Here is a 21694-nt window from a genome sequence, read left to right on the forward strand (position 1 = left end):
TAATGGCGTAATTTCGTGTAACAAGCATAATGCAAAATCCCGCATATTACATTGGTGTAATAAATATCACCCAGGCCTAATCATAACATAATGCAAACAAATGTTTATTGGCTAGAGACTTTATTTGTCGGAGGAGGAATCCCAAATGGATATGGCCACATCCTTAGTGTCTGTCTATCACAGTTCCATTATTTTATAGCACGATCTACTCATTACCAGTAGAGACCATTGTTTTTGTAAAATAGAATGCATAATTTTCTGATATTTCTTTATTTATATTATAAGCCACTAATAATCATGTTTGTAATGTTCAAAATACACTTTCTGGGTTAAAATTTCCACAATTTTGCATTGGCACAAAACCTAAACAGTCTTGGTTTTTAATGCAAGCGGTATAAGTATGTTTTAGCTTGTTTATTGCTTCATTGTATGTGGCAGTGTGTTTTGCGTTAATTCTCTATTGTTTCCCAAAAAGTGATTGCTGCTAATCCTCCTGGTAAACATTGTTACAGTTTCAACCTTAAAGGAAGGATGCATGTTGGACCTTTAGCTGTTCTAGCTGGTTTATTATATACATTTGGCACTGACTTGTTTACATATTTTGAGTAGAAAATCTCAAGTTATTTCATCTTCGAGAATTTAAAGATTTTTTGTGCCGTTATAGAAGTAATTTTTCACGTAAGGGGCTGAAATGGTTTAAATCGAGCTAGGCTCTCCCTAACTCTTTAAAACGAATTCAGTGTCATCTTGCATAATCTTCAAAGATCTTCACTGACAACAAAAATAATATTTCGACAACTCCCTGAACATTTCTGGCAGATGCATAGAGAGCCACTATCTAGTGCCCCAAAAATCCAGACACCCATTTCAGTGCTAAGCAGTCTTTCCCCGGTATATCACTTGCCCTGTGGAACCGGCTGTCGGATGAACTTGGATTATTGTGGGCTTCCTCCAGTTCCAGAAGAAACTCAATACACACCCCTTCCTGCTTCACTGCACACTTAATCTTCTCTGTTGAAACAATTCCTTTCCTGGCCTCCCATCTCTCGCTTCAACTTCCCTCTTTTCTTCCACCGCATTATGAGTTTCCGGATCGCTGTCCCTCGCCTCTCCTCTCATCTCTCCTCTCATTTTCCTGCACTTCCCCCTGCTGTTTCCCCATGTTTTATCCTCTTCACTCTCTGTCAGGCTTCATCTCTGCTGTTTACTGCCTTTTCCTTTTTCCTCAGTGTTACCCTGCCAGTACCCCATCTTTCTTCGCTCTTTTCACCCACTGTGCTTCTTTTCTTCACTTCCTCTTTCAGGTTTTTAGAATATCGATCCCTGATATGTTTTGGAGTCAAACTCTTGACCTGTACTTAACACTTCTGCATCTCTAAGGGCCTTTGATAAAGAGCCTGGCGTTCAATTTACTTTGCTTCAGCTCTGCTTGCCTTTCAGAAGTGACTAGAATGTGTCTGACCCTGCCTCTTCCAGGCAAGTATCTTAGTGCCATTGGTCTCCGGTAGCGGGATCTGCCTGAGCCCTTAGAACGGCCTGAGCTTGCAGTGCTACCGAAACAGCCATAACTACTGATGAAAATGATACAAAATGAATCTGGTAAATCACTATTGTACCAGTGCCAGAGGATAGGTTGTCAAGAGTCCCCCAGTAGGGCTTGAGGCAGATCAGATCGATTTAATAAGCCTTCTTAAGTGGGACCAATTCTGACCAAAGATGTCCTAGTGGAGCAACCTACCAACATTACATTATTTGATCTTCTCAAAATATGCTCATTGCATAGATGCCTATTTGTGTTTTTTCAATAAAGCATACATTTAAGTGGTGAAAATGCCAGGCAACTGTAAGGCTGTACAGCTTTACTTCTCCATTATATTTAAATATTGACGGTATCTACCATGGCACCTCGCAGTAGTTACTGGCCATGCTAAAGGATGATGTAAAATACCCCTGTATGGATAAGATATTTACCAGTAGTAATGTTGCTGCATCTTGGTATTGCTCATATTTATCAACAAACCTCTACGTTTAGCAGTAACGCATCATGGTGATGACACTACTACTGATGAGTATTAGCATAGTATTTACAGACATCAAAATGGGTCCGTTGGCCCAATCTGCTACTATCCTCTTAAAAAAACAAAAACGCACAATACAAATAATGATTCTAAATCTATACCAAGTAAAAAATTCAGAATTCACATTCTGATCCTCAGTATGGTGGAATTTCCCCCAAATTTGTTTTCATATACTGCCAGTTGCCCCATTGCTGATCTGAAACGTGAAAGTTCCAAATTGTAGGAAACTGTAAAGGTGCTTTTTCAGTGGGAAGCCCGGTGTCATGTAGACTTTGGAGCCACTGGTGAAGTTTATTGTGTAGATGTCTACACATTCCCATTGTACCATTATGTACTGTAGCAAAAGTTTTCTGGGGCTGCAGATCTCAAAAAACAATGGTGACATTTGTTTCCCTCACTAAACGTCTGTGTTTTCGTTTTACATTTTTTGGGGTCTTTTGTCTAATAGTAGAAATAAATCCTGCTTTTGACATTCTGCTTCCACTGCCCTGAGGCACATGGAGCCTGTTCTCGCAACTAGGAACAAATTGAGGAACAAAGTTGTAAGTGAAGTTCTCGAAGAAAGAGAGTGTGTGTTGAGAACATGGAAAATCAAGGACTTTAGCTGTTATCTTAGAGGCTTTTGTCTAATCTAAAAAGTTTCTAGCCTTGAAATGTTTCATAATGTGGTATCAGTTGTATCTGTTGTGCACTGCCAATTGTTGCACCAGTAGTAAAGGACGGGGCTAGTATGTATAGTGGTGGAATCTCTCCTGGCCGGCCTCGGAGACAATTTTTCCCATAACTCTCTTAATGTTTATGATAATATTAAAGCGCACACCAGCATTATCTTAGCCATGATGCCTGAAATGGGAATTACTCTTCCATCTGAATACACTTGTTGTAATAGGCCCTCTGGCGAGCCTGTAAATGTGGAGTAAATTCATCAACATAATGGCTTCCGCTTTGGTCAATTGAAAGGTGGGAGAGGAGCCTCCTGAGGATACTGAAGTGTGGCTAGATAGCCTTGTTTTTACACCTATTTCATGCATTTGTTGTACTAATTTGATGCCAACGCTGTGGAAGATGTTAACGCTTTTTCAGTTATTAAACATAACATGGCAAAAGTGCTGTGCTGATGGGACATTTGTTTTCCATGTAACCGAAATAGTTCCTATTTAACATGTTACGAAATCTATACCAAAGTTGCTGATGTTTTGGTGGCACAATATTGACAAAATGAACTGCAAATTCTCTCAGGAAAACAACTACTGTGCTAAGCTAATTATTAATAGTCGGTCATTAAGTATCTCTTCCATTTTTCATGTGGTCTAGTCCAGAGAACAATCAGATGATGAAACTGAAGAGTCAGTGAAGTTTAAGAGGCTTCACAAACTGGTGAACTCGACTCGCAGAGTCCGCAAGAAACTTATTCGAGTGGAGGACATGAAAAAGCCCAGCACAGAAGGTAAGCACGATTTGGAAGTGTCTGCTTTAAAAAACAGAATGGAAATGAGTTCTCTGCATTATAAGCTTGGCTGTACTTTACTTAGTGCTGATTCTCCTTTGGTTTATAGTTCCTTAGTATACCATTGTTACCTATGCATTTTACTTATTGATGTTAAATGCACGCACTTTGTCAATTGGGTCTCAACAGTATGAAAGACCAGCAATTACCCAATGTTGTACTAAATATTTCAGAAATCCACGTTTGCTACATAGAATAGACCACAAAATAATGTACAGAGAAACTCAAAGGATATCCGTCAATAATGGAAATAAATTCATAAGGTATTCTACTCTGCCAAACTATGTAATTAACACATTTCCACTGTTTTTAGTTTATTAGTAGCTCTGTGTAGTTTGCAATCTGCAGAAAGCAAGTGTGCAAAAATTTGATTGCAGGCCAATCGTCTTTAAATCTATTCCATTTTCTCTTAATGAAAATAAAAAATGGGGGAATGAGTAAGCTGTGGTGTAGCATGAAATGCTAAAATAATTTGCAGTTGTTAATAGGAGAGGTAACATTGTGGGAGGCAGTGGCCCAGGCAGTGTGAACTGTAGATGATATCTTGGTCAAGTAGGGGTAGCCCAACACAGTGAAAAGGTCAGATAAGGGCAGTCGGACAAACCACACTCCATCTCATTTTTAATGAAAACACAGATGTGGTCACCGATCTATGCCTACAATTTTGCCAGACGATCCCCCATTATCTTTAGTTTATGAGATGCTTCTCCTCTAAACAAGTTATGTCTTCTTTCTTCAGCACTCATGTATCCAATGCTCTGAATTCTTTACTGTCTACATCTAACTCCAATTGCCACTTTCTCCAGACCTTCTCTTACAGAGAGTATAAAAACAAAAAAGTGTCTCTATTTTGTTGTCTTGGTTATGTGTAGTGCAGTAAATGTAGCAACTAGATGTATTATTCTTCATAAAGACACAAACCGGCTTTCCACACAGTATTCTTCAAGCATTTTGGATTATTTAAGCAACTAAAGAAAGGTACGTCTTTCATAGTACACACACATTACCTTCAATTCTTGACATACATTTCACCTTTTTATACAAAAGACAGTCTTTTTTTTAGCCTTCCACTAAACCATAACCAAGGGAAGATAGGTTCTGCTGGTTATGAGTGTTCTACATGACTTAGAAAAAAATGAGGGCTGTCCTCGCATCTATGAACATAGTCATAAGTACATTATACCAGGACTGAAAAATAAAGTAAGAAGACTCATCAGCCACCCATGGTTTCTTTCATGCCTCATCACATCATCTTGAAACTCGAACAACTCAGCAGAGGTTCCTCATTCAGGCAGCATGTAATGTTCTCCAAATTAGTCCCTTCACAATGTTAACACCCACCTGGGCTCAGATAACAAATTAAAGGATCAGCTGCCTCCACCCCCACCTTACAACCTTCTCCATAGCTTTTGATGTACCATTGAATATGACTTGAGGCTTGTCGCTGTAGGTTCCTGGCTCTTTATGTGGTATACCAAAAAGAGGTATACCGTGGTAAGAGTCCAGGTATTCCTTTATGAGTCGACAGGGGCTTGCTGTAGCAATCCCAAGGTGTTCATCTAGGGGGTAGTGCGGTCGAGCAGTCTTCGGCTTGTCATAGAGGAGTGTTCGACATCTGTAAAATACACACACAGTCAATAAATGATGCACAAGACCCAGTAAGGAGATTTACACCAATTTATGAAAATAACACCTCTTTATATATATATAGATATATTTAGGCACCAGAATCAATACGATTAGGTAAGTACATTTCGAGATGGAAATACTATAGGTTTTCAAAAGTCAACAGATTTTTTAGAGACTGCAATGTTATCCTATGGGAGGAAAACCAAATACGGCATACAGGTCTTAATAGGATCAATCTCCTGAACCAAAGGTAGGTATGGGGCAAGGTCCAAGTCACCACCAGCGGCACTAGCGCGGCCGGGTGAAGTGGTGTAATACAGCATCAGGTGCCCATTGTTAGTCTATGGGACGGTCTTTGTGAAAAGAGACTGCAGGTTTGGACTGGGAGGCCAGTCGGGATGAACCAAAATGGGGGCTCAGGTCTCACAATGCTCAGGGACATGGGGACACCTCTGGTCCTTTCCTCCTTGGGCCAGCAGGGGCGAAGGGTGCAGAGGTGTCTCTAGGCGTCGGGTTTTCATCACCGGGAGTGGTCACGGTAGATAAGTCCTGCAAAGAGGGGCAGCAGGTAATGTCGAGAAGTCCACAGCGGGGAAACCCAAGGTGGGCTTCGAGTCTGGAGGGTCTGAGGACCACTTTGGCACCATTGGTTCACCTGAGCTCGGGCAAGGTGGCTCAGGTGCTTTCTGTCATCAGGTTTTCGCGGTCTTGGAGCCTCACAGCTCACTTTTTGATACCTGCAGGATGTAGGGGAGCAGCTCTGCTGTTCCTCTGGAGACCCTGGTTCTTGGGCAAAGTGCTGGCAGTTCTCCTAGGCTTTGGATACACAGCAGCTGCAGGACAAGTCCTCTTTTGGCGCAATTGTCGAAGTCCGCTTACTGGCCTGGCAGGGTTGGTGCCAAGTCAGATGTTGGTTCTTCTGTTCTTGCTTCTTGTGACTCTTCATGTCAGTCTTCTTCTTTTAGGTTGGCAGGATCTTATTTCCTGGTGCCAGGGGAACCCCTAAATACTAGATTTAGGGGTGTCTGGTGGAGTGTAGTGTGGTAGCCAATAGGCTACTTAGCCCTTGGGTCCTTACACCCCTTTTATGACCACTTCCTGGGGAAAGTGGGCATAACCCCGTCCCAGAGTTCCTAAGTTTACCATCACAAAGATGGCAGACTCTGAAAAGTCGTGTTTATTTCAGGTATCCCACCTTAGGAGGGGTGGTATTAGCCTGAAGGTGAACATGCTAATCTGACTACTAATTTTCTTCCCTGTCCAGGTGCCAAATATTCCCTGGACGGGGGAGGGGGTGTCGGCATCCTCTCCTGTGAGAGAAGCCAGATTTGCATTACAAAGGCGGTGCGCTCATTAAAGCTGCCTGCCTTGGAATGCTGATTCGCAGGTCATCCTGTTGGGGGTGCTTTGTTTCTGACCTCCTGAGAGAATAAACCCTCACAGTTGGGGTGAGAAACTCCTATCTGGTGGCAGGCTGGCTAAGACCAGTCAGCTAGCACACCAGTAGGTTTTCAGGGGGCACCTCTAAAGTGCCCTCTGGGTGCATGTATTAACACATCAAACACTAGAATCAGTGTAGGTTTATTAATACAAGATGTTTGATATCAAACATCTCTATTTTTAGTGAAGCCATCATGTAGCTGGGGAACTATTTTTTTTACCAGTGTCCAGCATATGTTCTTAAAATGGCTTCCCTGGTCACTTGTACTGGCATCAATGGAACTAACCTGCACAGGGGCATATCTGCTCGTGCAGGGGTCCTCACATGTAATATAGTACACCCTGCCATACACCCTGCCTTAGGGCCGTAAGGCCTTCTCTAGGGGTGGCTTACAAATATTACATGTAGTGTTTGGGGACATGGCCCACAGGGATGTGTGTCATGTTGTGTTTTCACTTTTGTCTGCATAAAGACACGCATCCTGCAATGGCAGTCTGGCTGTGCTTGATGAGGGGTCTCTTAGGGTGCACAGTAGGTGCTGCAGCCCTTAGGGGCCCTCATTAGTACATCAGTCCTTAGCTACCTGGGGTACCATTTACTGGGGACATACGCAGGGCGATAAAGGTATTAACAATTGGGGTACAATTGCAGTTTTGGGAAAGAGATCTGGCACTGGGGACCTGGTTAGCAGGAACACAGTGTACTTCCAGTCAAAATCACATCAAATATCGGGCAAAAAGTGGGGATGACTGTCAACAAGGGGCACTTTGCTAAACTCGTCTGTGCTCCAAATTAAGTTCAGTTCCAGCATCACAGTTCTTCTTCAGTCTAAGATTGTCATGAAGAAGCCTCAGCAGCAGTCTGGAAGTACAAAAACATGTGCACAAGGTTTCCCTTATTCCCCTTTTGTTCTCCCTTACACTCTTTCTACTGTGTGTTCTCTCTCTTACTTACCCTCATTCTCGCTCACTGCCTCTTGTACTCTACTGCTGCCTCTTGCTCTGTCCTCTTCTCTCTTTTTTGCATACCACATGGTCTCTCTCGAACACTTCACCGCTCTCTCACTTTCGCTCCCTTTTTCTTCCGCCTGCCATTAGACTAATTCCATGTACAAGATCTTGAAAGCCCTGCTGTTTGTTCACGGAAATATAGATTTTAGTCTCAAGCATCTCGTGGCTCCATCTTTTGTTTGTCTCCGTTTATTATTATGAATTTAAAGCACAGTGGTTGCTTACAAAAAGAATATTTCAGAGGAACAAAGTGATAGATCCGACGACAAAAGACAGAGCCCCGTGAGAAAGGAAGATGCCCTTGGTGCATGTTAGTTGGCGATATTGATGGATTTCTAAGTAACCTCCTAACCCCTCATGAAGCAGCCTCTTTGGCTTGAAATGCATGTAAAGTTTGTTTTCTTTTCAACAATAACTGAGCGCTCATACAGATAGTTTTCTTTCAAAAATGTGCTAAGTGTTAAAATGTCGGAATCTAGATTCTTTTTTGCTTACTAGCAAGATATTTCACATTTTTCCTTGGAGACGGATTATCTCATATTTTCCCTAAAATGACTCCAGCCATGCCATATGTTATGAATCTGCAGTTTTGCTGTAGTCTTGTTCTTCTACGAAATCGTTGAGAGCAATATGGGGTGCATCGAATGTCGCGACTCCTTAGGAATGTTTTTGAAACCTTTTTCCGCTGAATACCCACTCTCATTCAGTACCTAACCAAAATTAACAGATTGAGATCTAAAGGTATCCATCCCGCTAGCCACCGATGACCTGAATTTTTATTTGCAACGGCTTGTCCAAATAAAGCTAAAATATAAACTAGGACTTAGCGTTTTAAATGGGAAAACATGTCTTTGCTGTAAGACTTTCTTCTTTCCAGACAGTCCTGGGCACCACTGCCCACAGTGTGCCTGCAGTGATGCCATGGCTCTGTCAGTGGCAGGAACCAGAGGTTCAGGCAGCAACACTCGTTTTCATTTCTTTTTATATTTTGACTGTTACTTAACAAGGTACTAATTGCATATTGGTTGCATATTAATTTTTTGTGCACCAGGATTGCTAGCAATGCAGGCATCGCTCTCTATGCCAGCATAAAGGACACTTAACCTCAGTCACAAACATTTTGTACAACTAAATAAAACGTAAATGTGAAAACAAAAGAATTGTGGGCATTAATTATCCGGTCCTAAGTGACAATCAGATCTGAGGATACTTTTTTTCGTTAATGACATTCAGTAATGTGTGGCGGATTGTCCTTAGTACTAAGTTTATCTATAGGGCAACAAAGGATGCCAGATTGTCTCTGTGGTGTGAACTGATACCCACAGGTTGTTGAACTGGGCATCTGAAGGACTTTGCATTTTTTTCCCCTGTAGAAGGGCCTATGTTGCCCGAAGTGCATAGAGACTCTATAGCTTTTCAGAAAGTTTGTAACTGATTTTTATTTAATTTGAATGAAATAAAAGGTGAACTCTAGCAACATATGTTTTTTAATTTACGGTAGGGGATTACAGGGCGATTATCAGGAGCGTTCCTTGAAGTTTAAAAGCATCAAATTGAAACTTCCTTAGCACTGGTAAATAATTACTTTGGCTACATGTGGGTTGACAATTCATAATGCCGTACTCCCCCACAAACATTAGTGGATATTCAAAAACATTGTGCAGATTGTCCCCATACATCGAAAGGTGTGTAATACTTCTATACAACCAATGCTAAGCGCATTCGAAGATAGGATAGGGGAGCACACCAATATTCCATTGTTTTCTAGGGAAAAAGCCGTACGCTCAAAGGAAAAATATTTTTACTGAAAATAAAAGTCAACCAAAAAATACTTTTTCAAAGGTATATTTCGCTTTGCGTCCTCCAGATCTCTGCCTTGTGGATAATCGCACATTCCAGGAGGTGTTTGTGACTTCTGGAAATGACAGAAGCCTGTGCAATTTATAGGCATAAATCTCCATTGCATAGATTTTTGGGTTTTCTACAAATCTTTGTGAATTGGCTAGCTAAAGATGCATTATTCAGCATTGTCTTTGTCTATTAAAAATTATTTTTCCTTCCGGCACATTACAGCTTTTGTGTATTGCCCTTCTAACCAGGGGCTTCAGCTCCTTCCCAAAGAGTTAGAATATAGCAGCACCACTGGTAATCATAGCGTCTCCACAGGTTTCAGAGAGACTACTGTTGTATAACTCGTTGCTAGAAAAAATGTCTTTTCCTATAGATTTTGATTTTTTCCGCCATTGGGTTCAGATGTAGCTTAGAGTTTTTGGGACCATTGCGCTACAGAAGCTGAGAAACTCAAGTACTTTGATATTAAGATATCGGACAGATAACTCCCACCTTTGCGGTCTTGGTGCTTCTGCCCTATGACTGACAACTGCTTTGGAGCCAAATCAGTGATTGTTACAGGTAAGTTATATTTTTCGTATTGTGTGTTATGCTATTGCCTAACTTAATACGAATCATTCTGCTGATCTTGCAGAATTGAATGGCAGAGTCGACCCTTGGGGATTTCAACATTGGACCCAAAATATGTCACCAGTATAATAGTCATAGACTAGATTACATTGTTGTCAGGGTATGCTAGCAATGATTTCTAAACACCATGTCTTGAACCTTTTGGCTTACATGTTGCATGCACATCTCAGTTTAAGTATATGTGCTGGTGAATTTGTAGAAATATTGGAACGGAAATTGCTTCTGTAAAAGAAGGGAAGCTGGAATCCACAGGTCAACTAGCTCCACTCAGTGGCCTTGAAATCCTTAATGGGATATGGTAAACCCTAACTTGTGGACTGTGTCATTTAGTTTGAAGCCCTGCAGACGAGGACACATCCCACAGAGCAGTGTCACTTTTTTTCATAAGCTGTGTGAGAACGTCCAGCAGTGCAGTGTGTCTTTCATTTTAGCTTCAACTGTTTTATTTAGTTACAAATGGGACAATCTTCTGTGTCTTAATCTTTCAGATGCTGAATGCAGCAAATTGTATACCACTTAAAAAAAAGCATTTGCAATGCGATCGATCTCGCGTTTGAGACCTTATATGTATTTAGCTATGCAGCACATTAACCTGGGTGCTGAAACCTCTACTGTTCTTTGACATGGAGGGAAAGTAAGCACCAAACTGCGTGACACGCCAGGTATGGGAACACATGGAGAGAAATATTGCCTTTCCGTAGGAAATGGTATAATCCAAAGCTCTGGTTTTATTATAAAAGCAGGGCCTTCGGTGGCCATATCACTGAAAATACAAAATTTGAAAAAAATATTATTGTCTACGGGTGCTCATGAAAGACAATTTCTATGGACTGGGATCTAGAGAATGCTAACGTTATTCTGAAAATAAAGTCCCTCATTAGAAAGCAATTCTGGTATTTTACTGACCTCTGCTGGTCTTTTTCTATCAAGTCAGTTAAATAGAGGCAGTTGAATAGAAAAAAAAGACCCTAAGCGGAAGTAGACAAGTCCTAGGGCTGATCTCCAGAGCCCACAAAGTACATACACATATAAGTATATACTAAAGTATATACAAGATGTCTTGAATGCTCGACCTAAAAAGGCATTTCCTTTGGTGGCCTGCTCACCCCATCAGAACTTAAAATATGAAAAATTGATAACTGCACTCGTTAGTCCAATCTCTCCCTTGCCTTGCTAAATATATTATGCCCCAGGGAAGTTACAATAGATCCGAATCACAGGAAGAACAAATCCTTATCAGCAGGAAAACCTGACAAATAGGATTTTGCGGTGTCTCTACTCTACCATCACCCACCTTCCGCGCCTCCTCACTATTCATTTTACGCATTCATGGTCTCATTAAAATTAAAAAGACATGGAACACCTATGTTTGTGGACATTTTTGCTGTTTAAAGATTAAACAATGGGCAGTACTAATTGTGCGACGTTTTTCAAATGTGAAACATGAGGCTATGTTTGAAGCTTAAACTATTGACATTAATTGAATACATGTCCCAAGAAACAGGTCATCTTCATATGCACCTAGACTTAAACCCTTGCTGTCAGAGCACTGTCTGAAAGAAGTCCCTGTGTTAAAAAGTATTCCAGGCATCACTTGGTTTTCTAATCTGAAGTTTGCGATGTAGTCGTCAAATGATGTGAAGATAAATTCCGTCTCCTTAATTTGTGAATGGCTTGACTTAGTGGGAGGCTGGTTTATTTGAGTTGTAATGGCTTATGGTAATACAGAGCCCCCAAAATCTACAATATGTTTGGTGGCGCTCCATCAGCATTGACTTGAGAGGTTCATTATTTCCTACTGAAAGAGATCTTGGGATGGAGGGGGTGATAATAACATTATAAAATAATTAATATTTGATTTATTTGATCTTTTATAGCATAGAAAGATATAAGTTAATGTCAGCATTTACCACTTCTGGTTAGAATTATTGTAATTGGTTTAGTGACTAGTGATTTATTGCAAATAATAAAATTAAAGACCACCATTGACAGACGTTTGGTGGTGGTTTCAAGTGTAAAGTCACAATTGTGATGCTCTACAAATTGTAAATTTCTGCTTTTGTTCATCTTGCAGGTGTAGAAGAACACACGGGGATCAGCACTCCCATTGCTGATGATAAATCTGCCCTTTACTCCGGGGTGCACAAGAAGCCGGTCCACTTTGAGGATTCACCTGACAAGCATCCGGAAGAAGACTCAGACTCCCTCGCCCCATCCCCTTCTTCTGGCAGCTTGGATATGTGGAGTGTTAACAAGAAGCTGGTCAAGTCACTTGGCAAAGCAGATGGCCGTAATCTTATTAAGCCAGCCAAGAAGTCAGGCTCCGTTTTCTCCTTCCCTGATGAAGACAAAGCCCAGAAGGTTTCACGTTCGCTTACAGAAGGCGAAGTGAAAAAGGGCCTGGGTGCTATAAACCACGGGGTAAGTACAGAGAGTGTTTGCTTTTATGACAGCAACAGGCATAAGCACCACGTTCTTGTGTCTTTGGAGGAGGTTCAGAGTGTCAGGAAGCAGATCAGGCTCAAGAAAATGGATTCTAATTACTCCTGTACCAGAGCTTTTTTCTGCCAGCGTCCCAGCAGGAAAGGATCATCAACAAGTACATGCGAGCAGCAGCTTCTTCGGCAGAAGGCCAAATGGGCAGGCTACAGCTTTCCTAATAGAAGGCCAAGGCCGCGCTCTTCAGTCAGTGAGTTCAACATCACCTACGTGGTGGAGAAAAGCCTCTATAGTCACCTCAACCTATCCCATCTGGTGCGCCCGGTTACGGACAGGACCCTCAACAAGGCCGAAAAACAAGACCTGAGACGATGCCTGCTGGAGGAAGATCAGGCAGCGGAGCGGAAGTGGGCTGCCACAGTGGACCGCTGTACTAAAAGGGTTCTCTTGAGAATCCATCAAAAGTCTGTGAGTCAATCAGGTGTTGTGAGAGTGGCCTTTCATTTCCCCATGGGGTTGCAGACAAGGTAATACTTCTTTCTGTCCTGCCCTCCCCCGGCACTGTGGGTTTTGTGCATTTTTCCCATGAATTAGATTTTTTTTCTTATCTTGTGTCTCTTGTAAACCAAAATGGCAACAATTTTGAGTAAATCGTTGATATACCTCTGTCATATATCCGTATTCCGAATTTGAGCAGACAAAAGATATGGGAGACGAAACAATCTTAAGTCATGAAAAAAAATCACACAAGCCTAGAGAATGATCACCATTGCTTGACATTATTAAGAGTCCCTGGAAAGCTAAAGTCCTTTATTTTTATAAGGACACACAATTTGTATTAAATATCATGCACATCATTCAGTCATTAACATGGAGACTCAAACAACATTAAACACCTCCCAACTGTCCTAGATTTTGTTGGAAGGATTCAGGCAAGACTCTTTCTATCACATTTCACCTTACAGATTCATGCTGTTCCAGTTGGCTTATCACTGAGTAAGTGTCAAAGTGAAAGCAGCAGAGCTTTTATAACTATTCAGAAAATAGCCTCCTGTGTTTTATCCATTGAGCCTGCTCTTATGTGGGTTGTTACTTACACACATTGTTCATGGATGACCTTGCAGTCACAAAAAGAGCTCTGCAGGATTAGAAATGTCCTGGGGTGCTGCTTGGGTTTCTGATGTCCGCCTTTTGCATGTGCTGTGGCTCCACTGAAAAGGGTTAATTCATTTTTTTCACTTTGCTGGCTTTGGTCTAGGGCAAAGATATGTGTGTCATCTGGTCTTTTGTTGATGTGTATTGGACCGTAAGGCATGAGGTCTGAGATAGTGGATGAGGTTCATGTTAGGGTGGTATCTGAATTGGAAAGATTATTGAGAAAAGTGGACAATATTCTCAATACCTACACTTCTAATATCAGTATATTGTCCAAAGAGTCACTCTTTGGAGGATTTCTGTCAATCCCTTTTTTTGTTTTTAAAACAAATTCATCGTCCTGCTACAGATGTAGCTACAGCTACATTTGAAAACATTAAACTTAACTCCATTTTAAAAATCCAGACTATTATTTGTTCCTATGATAGTTTGTTTTCTAAATTGTCAAATGTATATTGTTTTTATAGGTTTCAATTTTTTGTATATGTAAAAATAAATTAATTTTGACCGTCTGACAGTTTGGAAGCTTTGAAAGAAAGGAAGAGCTACTCACTGCTAGATCTATTGCCAAGAATTTATTTTCATTTTTAGCGAGGTATGAGCATAATTTCAACTGCATTGTACAGTGTTGAGGTGCTGTTCAAAATAAAAAGAAGTATAGTTATGGATTATTTTTTATTTCCTATTCTTGTCATCAATTCGGGAAGGAGGCGTGTAATGTTTTGTGATTCTGACATAGGCATTATTTGTGCCTGTGTTATAGACACCCCAATAACAGTTCTCGGGGAAGACCATTTTGCCGGGTGGGGTGTTACCGTGGTACTTTGTTTGGCTCGATGCTGGTAGCTGATATCGGTAGCAGTACCAGGCTCGCCATATGAGCATTCTGGCACTTCTCATTGAGTTGCAACTTTGAGACTGATTTTAATGTTGAATGGATATGCCTATTTTAAGACCTGTGAGCTCTTAGCCACCATATTTGAAACATTGTGCCAAATTGTGCACCTTATGTATTAATTTTTTTAAGTGTTGTTTTGGGTATGGAAACCCTCTCCACATTTGCCTTTCCTGCCAGAGCCAAAGGAGTATCACTCAGGGCATTCACTCACACAGGGCAATGCTAGGGTTGATTTTAACCCTTATGCTTAGATTCAAAGTTTTTTCTTATGCGCATATGTTCACTGAGAAACACCATGGTGGCATTCTTAAAATCAGTAAAAAGAAGAGGATCTTTCAGGACACCTAGTTTGTTGGTTGTAGTGAAAATATAGAGGCATGGTTGTCAGCTTTTGCAGTGAAATAAGAATAGTGTCATTTTCAGAGTTGTACAGTACTAGCTTGTTGTAACCCATGTGAATTTCTTGTAAGCCATTGCAGAATTTAGATGATCTATTCTGATCATTCTTTTGTGGATCCTTTGTCGATGGAGGCTATTGGGGGAAACCCGTGACTAGGTGCAGATTTAGGGGACATGAGATGCCCAGTAGCAACTGTTACCTAGGTAAAAGACACCCAAGAGCAGTGGAGTCAAGGCGCATGGTATATGTTCTTCTGTGGAGCACTAGACATTCCAGGGTGCTTTAAGGTATAGTAATTGCCTAAAATGGACAAGTTGTGTGGTTACAGTTTTTTCATTTTTTTGGTTCTTTGTACAAAAGGATGCTGGACCTCAAATAATATTTAGTTATTTCCTACCATTGTATTCCTAGATGACCTGGGTAAAAAAATGCGTTTTAATTGAGATTTTTTTCTAGAGAACACTCGGTGTGCAAGAAATACTTGATATACAAGCCTCAGTGAGAGAAACAAAAACGCACTGTTCACTGTCACTTTCTTGGAATCCGTCCATTTGCTGCATAGTAGAGCAGATGATGCGTGTTTCAAGCACATACCAACTGATTTAGATCCACCATTAAACAAAACAGCAAATCTTTGGCCCCTGGGCTTCACAGAAAAATGAAGAGAGTTAAATGAAGAGAGAAGAATTTGAAATGCATTCAAAATATTCATTTTCTAAAGATGACGTAAAGTTCTCAATTTACTTTTGTTGGACAGCCTCTGATCCAGTTAGACAAATATTCTCCCCTCCCCACGTCCTGAAGTGGAAGTATTGTCTTGCTGCAATCTCAAGGGAAAAGCAATGCCTTTGTATTCACCACAAATGGTCATCTTGCCATGCATTGCCATTGGTTTGGTGTTTCAGTGAAAAGTCTAGTATGCAAGACTTTAAAAAAAAATCATATTTCTTTTACATTGATTTCGAATGTGGTTTTATTTATTTTTGTTGCATGGCTATTCCATCCAATCGTATCTTCATGCAACCGATTATACTAGAGGTAAAGCGAAATGGGATATAGTTATTTAAATTCTGGGGAAACTTTGTGAACCTGTTTCGATAACCAAGCAGGAGACACCGTACTCAGTCATATACAGGTGTCTCAAATTTACCAGTTGATTGTTTTATGTACATACATATTTCCCAATGATTTCTGCTAATACTAGAATGTTCATTTAGAGTCCTGAACAAAATCCAGGGGTAAGATACCTAGTAGCAGCGAAAATACTACTGCTGGGTATTCGCTCCTAATTTTACGTTTCATTCAAATAAATGGTTATTTCCATGTGTTGCACAGGATTAATGTGATTTCAGTTGTCCAACTTGATAAGACACAGTGGCGTACAAGTTGGGTGATGCATTCTCGCAGTTGTTTGAGCACAGTATATGCAGGACAGTTAGGCAAGATAGCCCGTTGCCTGTGAGAGAGACACTTTGTCTTATTCCTTAATGTTAAACATTTACCTAACACTGAACTTCTGTGTTATAAGTATACAGGCTGTGATTAACGTTTAACAATTTTCAGCTTCTATTTCACTCTGAATATTGATCACTTTTTGCTATATGGTTCACTGGTGAATGAGTTGAAGACCGCATGTAGTTGAGTTGAAATAGCAGCGTCTGGGAGCATAACGCATTCTGGTCATAGCCACCACAGTAAGCACTATGTTGCCCTTTTTCTGGTATATGTAGACTACTGACGCTTAGGACTTGAGTTTGACAGAGGGTTACTACGTCACAAAATTATGGCTATCATGTCACCCTTATTGCAAGTTCTATAGGATATAATGGAGTTGTAATAAAAGGTGGCCTGGATATTTGTCAGGTTTGTGATGGAGTCACCCGTACACCAAAACTCTTAAGTCAAGCCCCAAGTCATGTTTGTTGCAAAGTGGCTTGTACAATGGCAGTAGTGAGAAGTAAATTTGATGTATCATGGCGTAAATCAGTTTTTCTGTCTGAAAACCCACTTTTGGTTTCTGCTTGCTTCAGGGTTAAGGTTGTTGTTACTTTTGGTAAACAATCTCTATTTGCATACATTAGTAGGTGAATTAAGGCAATACTGTGATTCCAGTTATATCGGGCATTGGGCTAAAAGATCTGATCTGTGAGTGTAATGAGGGGTAGGTTACGTTTTCAATTTGCTTTTGAGGCGCTAAGAACCATGCAAAATGCAAGGAGAGGTCGAAGGATATTCCATCAGGCTTCGCTTGTCGCTCACCACATTGGTTCAAGGCTAAATATTAGTCCTGGGCGATATTTAAATTACGCTGGAGTAATTCGAGAAACTTCAAGATTTTCCAGAATTACACCACTTCACTTAAATATTAGCCATTCATGGTAAAAATGTACAGTCAATGGCACAATCCACAGTAATTCAACACACAGGAACAACTGAATGCGAGTGGCTGTTTTTCACAATGCTCTTGTTTAAATGTATCTCCAGTCAAAAACTGACTTGAGGATGCATTTTGCAGTGAAATCTGGGATAAAATTATGGATTTGCATTTTTCCTACTTATGTATCATTTTTATGTAATTTCACGTAATCACGTGAAAGCAAGTGATACAGATTTCTTACACTTCTACTAAATATGAGACAGGTTGTGTGGAGTGGAAGTGAGGACTGGAATAAATTACTCATGACCAGCCATCAGCTCATACCAAAAACTCATTGACTGAAGCTCTGTACTGAAAACGTAACTTTTTAGGTCGAGCCTGGGCAGTGCATTTGGTGCTCTGTGAGGCATGCTGTATTAGATTATGAACTTGAAGCTCCGCACACTCTCTGCCCATATTTTTATTGGCCTGTGTCATTGTCCTTCATAAATGCTTGCTTCTGATCCGTTAATAGGCTTGTTAGTTCCTCCTTAGCATCGCCTTTTCTTCATTTGTAACCTCTCACAAGGACTGGGCCTTTTACTTCTGTTACACTGTATGTCTTATTTAGTCTGTAAGCACTATTTTCTTTAATGAGTTTCTCCTACTGCAGGCACGACATACTTTCCTGCAACATTCAGCGCTCCTTGCACACTTTCACTTTCCAAGCAGCCAGGACAATGGCGGACGCTTCTTTGAAGTGAAATAGGTCTTGCATTTACAAGAGTTTGCGCTATTGGTATTGTAAAAGACAGTGCCTTTTATTTACGTGTTAATTATCAAAATAGATCAATAAAAGGCATTATCATTTACAATGCCAATAGCTTAATCTCTTGCAAATGCGAGCCCTATTGCATTGCAAATCCTTGTTGAATATTGCTGACACTCCTTTCGATTCACCCACAATAAACCTGTAACTGTCCTGCTTGTTTGATCCACCACACCAGTCTTGGAGTGCCTCTTGCAGTTTTTTATGTTGCAGAGGCTTGGCGGTGCACTGTATTGTTGACGTAATGTCACTCCTGACTGCATCAGCTTTATTTCTGATCCAAGAAACTGAAAGCTGAGCTTCCTCAAGAGTCTGGAAGAATCCATCCCTCCAACACAGCTGAGATTTGGAACGAAAGAGCAATTTTTCTGTTAAGAAACAGCCCTGTTTTTTGTTGCTATGGGTATTATTTGTATGAAGAGGGTGTCTACTTTCTGGCAAATGAAACCTTTGGCAGGGGTGTGGTTGCAAATCTGCGTTGTCCTTCGGGAAAGCCTAGCATGGCCAAAAGTCACACGTTTTAAGAAGCATCGACCCATTGTGAAAGTAAACGTGTATTACACAGTGCAACGCCTGTCGTGCCACTGGTGAGGCACTGACATTGTTTGCCAGAGTCAGTGTGTAGAACCCATAGGATTTATTCTTTAATTTACAGATGTCTTATTTACTGGAAATGCAAATAAATGGAAGTCTCCAATACTGCATTTAAGAATCAAACAGTGGGATTTATACCGAAAAAGCCCATTCTGCCGCAAACATAATTAAGTGATTCATGTCTATTTAAAGGAACAAGAATTATAATCAAATACAAACGTAATCATCATAAATTATCCCCTTTGGGTTAAATAAAATCTAGCGTATAAATGTACAATTAATCACAAAGATTTCAAAGACTTTTAGATAATTCAATCAGAACCAATTTAAAAAAACAGTTTTCTTATATGGTTCTTTTAATTAAATTCACTAGTTCTCAGGTCTATTGTTTAAACATTTGGCCCTGTGCTACACTACTTGTAGAAGGAAAATCCTTCACTGTTGCTTCCTTCCTAAATGGATATTCACATATTTGGATGATTTTCAGTACATTGGCTGTTTTCCTGATGTCAATGTCAAGGGAGATCTTGGAGTTCTGTTGGTTCACTTCAACCAAGTAACTTTGGCGTGTGTTTAGTCTCACCCCCCCAAAAAATGTACTTTGTAGACTGGTCTGACTGCCACATTTTAATTCTGATTAGACGTTTTTTTTCTAAGCGTCAAAAACCTTTCTTAAGAATGTTTACTATTGTGGTATGTACCCTTGGTGATGCTCCAAGGAAGCATGTCATATATTTTGCTTGTATGTTCTGGACACTGAAGTCCCTTTCAGTCCAAATGCTGGCCATGTTTATGTCAGTACAGTGTGCAGTCATGCTACTGTAGTATGCTATTTGGATGGAACCTTGCACATATGCAGAGGTTATACAGCAGGCAGGCTCCTCAGGTAATGCATTCTCAATGGCCAGTATCTTTCTGTCGCCTTGCCTAATGCTAAAGTTAACATACCTATGGATTATGATAATCGCTATTTTGAAGCTCAGACAATCATCAAAAGTGTAACTTTCAATGTGTGCCTTCCCCAAGTGTCTTTCCTTTCTGAATCTTGTAAAAATGTTTTCATGGATTGTCAACATAATCCTGTCGGGTGCTATACCAGCTTGCACTACTCATTGGAGTGTCCTAGTATTCTATTGAGAAGTTGCATGTAGTGGAGAACTTGATATCCTGCTTACTTTTTGGTTCGAGTAGAAGGGGCAATGGCTGTCCATCCCAACAGACCATAAACCATCTTCTATAAAGTCATGTGTGAGCTTTAACACTCTATGTCCCAAAGTTGTTTGGAGGTTCTATCCATTTTATTCATAAGGACCTTTTGAAGGGAAGCCTTATGCTTACCCTGTTGCCGATCGAGCAAAAGCCACCTCCATTTAAGCTACTTAAGTGTGTAATATTTCCTGCAAAAGTGAACTCCATCTTAATAGCTGGTGGAAAATGAATTAAAGCCTATTTTTTTCATTGCCAGTTTCACTTTTCAGGGTTGTCCGTCTTATTTCCGCTTTAGTAGTGGAAACCTCTTCTGGATTCACATGCTGTGCAATATTCTGCAATCTAGAGGCTGGGTCAGGAAGCTGTACCTAAGTAACTTGTCATTTTCTTCCATTATCTCAGGAGAGGACTATGTTTGAGGTGGTAATAACCACACTCTACATTCCCTTCCATTAACTTAGAATTGTATGTGCCCTATAGCTAATTTAGTGGCATCTTGGTGGTGTTAACATATTGTAGTCTTTTGAAGGGAACTATATAAGAGATTCTGATGTATTCATTTGGTACACCATTGCCTGAACAGGACCCTCTTTCCCCAACCCAGGGACCAAGCTCCAGCAGTCAACAAACACCTATCAGGGACCCTCATGTCCTAGCTACTGGTTAATCTTTAAGGAACCTGTTGTGTACACACCAATTTGCCTCCAACTAGTTTAGCAAGCTTATTATAGCTGATCTCTGAGCCGTTTCCCCATCCATGAGAACCAGTAACGTAAATCAGATATTAAAGAATCACCCCTGTTACAACCAAGCAACCGCAAAAGGACGTGTTGCACATGATACTTACCGCAAAACATAAATAAATATGTTTCTCATCACCAAATGAAACTGCAGGCCAATCTGTGCCTCCATACTGTCTCACCCGAGGTGCTATGCTTTGAAAACGAACTCGCTTATCAAAGCAGCCGTGGACTTCAAATGCAGCTGCATGGGCAGCCGAGTAAAGCTCATGCAACTGAACGTCCTGAGATTCTTATATGCATTTTTAATAGCTTTTTCTGGTCTTGCGGATGTTGCCATTAAATGCAGTGGCAGGTTGCCTATAGCCATGGGTGTAGCTTGGTCAATAAGATTGGGGGAGGCGGGAGTGAGACTCAGATTTTCGAACAATCGGGTAGCCATATAATGTTAAAATACATTATGCAACAAGCAGGGCGCATGAGAAGGGATTAAAAGGCAATGGAAAGGGAGAGGAATGCGGTTTGGTAGGAGTATTAAGTGAGCGAAAACACAATATTTTGCAAAATAACATTTGTGAACACTTTCAAAACAGAGAGAGGGGGAGTGTGTGTGCGTTTTTAAGCAGAGCCTGGGCAACTCATGCCATACCGTGTTGGAGTATGTACTTGAAGTCCTGCCCACTCTCTGCCCATGTTTGTCATTGGCTTGTGTCATTGTCCTTCGTAAATGCTGCCTTCTTATTTGTTGTTAAGGTGGTTAGTCCCTCCTTAGTACCGCCTTGTCTTCATTTGTAACCTCCCATGAAGACTGGCCCTTTTCTTCTTTAGTCTGTAAGCACTATTTTCATTAATGAGTTTCTCTTACTGCAGGAGGGTCTCTTGTGCGCAGTTGCGACCACCGGCTTATTTATTTAACTCGTAGCAAACA

General features: G+C 40.7%; 1 protein-coding gene across 9 annotated transcripts in view; it reads left to right on the forward strand.

The window, feature by feature from the left end:
- Nucleotides 1-21694, forward strand: part of SASH1 (SAM and SH3 domain containing 1) — a 546848-nt gene that overhangs the window by 452927 nt on the left and 72227 nt on the right. For all 9 annotated transcript variants that reach the window (XM_085611636.1, XM_085611635.1, XM_085611634.1 and 6 more), the window contains 2 exons: nt 3393-3525; nt 12221-12567. In XM_085611636.1, the coding sequence (XP_085467762.1) occupies nt 3393-3525; nt 12221-12567 (480 nt within the window). The remainder of the gene's footprint in view (nt 1-3392; nt 3526-12220; nt 12568-21694) is intronic.

The sequence above is a fragment of the Triturus cristatus genome, chromosome 6 (assembly GCF_964204655.1).
Source record: "Triturus cristatus chromosome 6, aTriCri1.1, whole genome shotgun sequence".
NCBI lineage: Eukaryota > Metazoa > Chordata > Amphibia > Caudata > Salamandridae > Triturus > Triturus cristatus.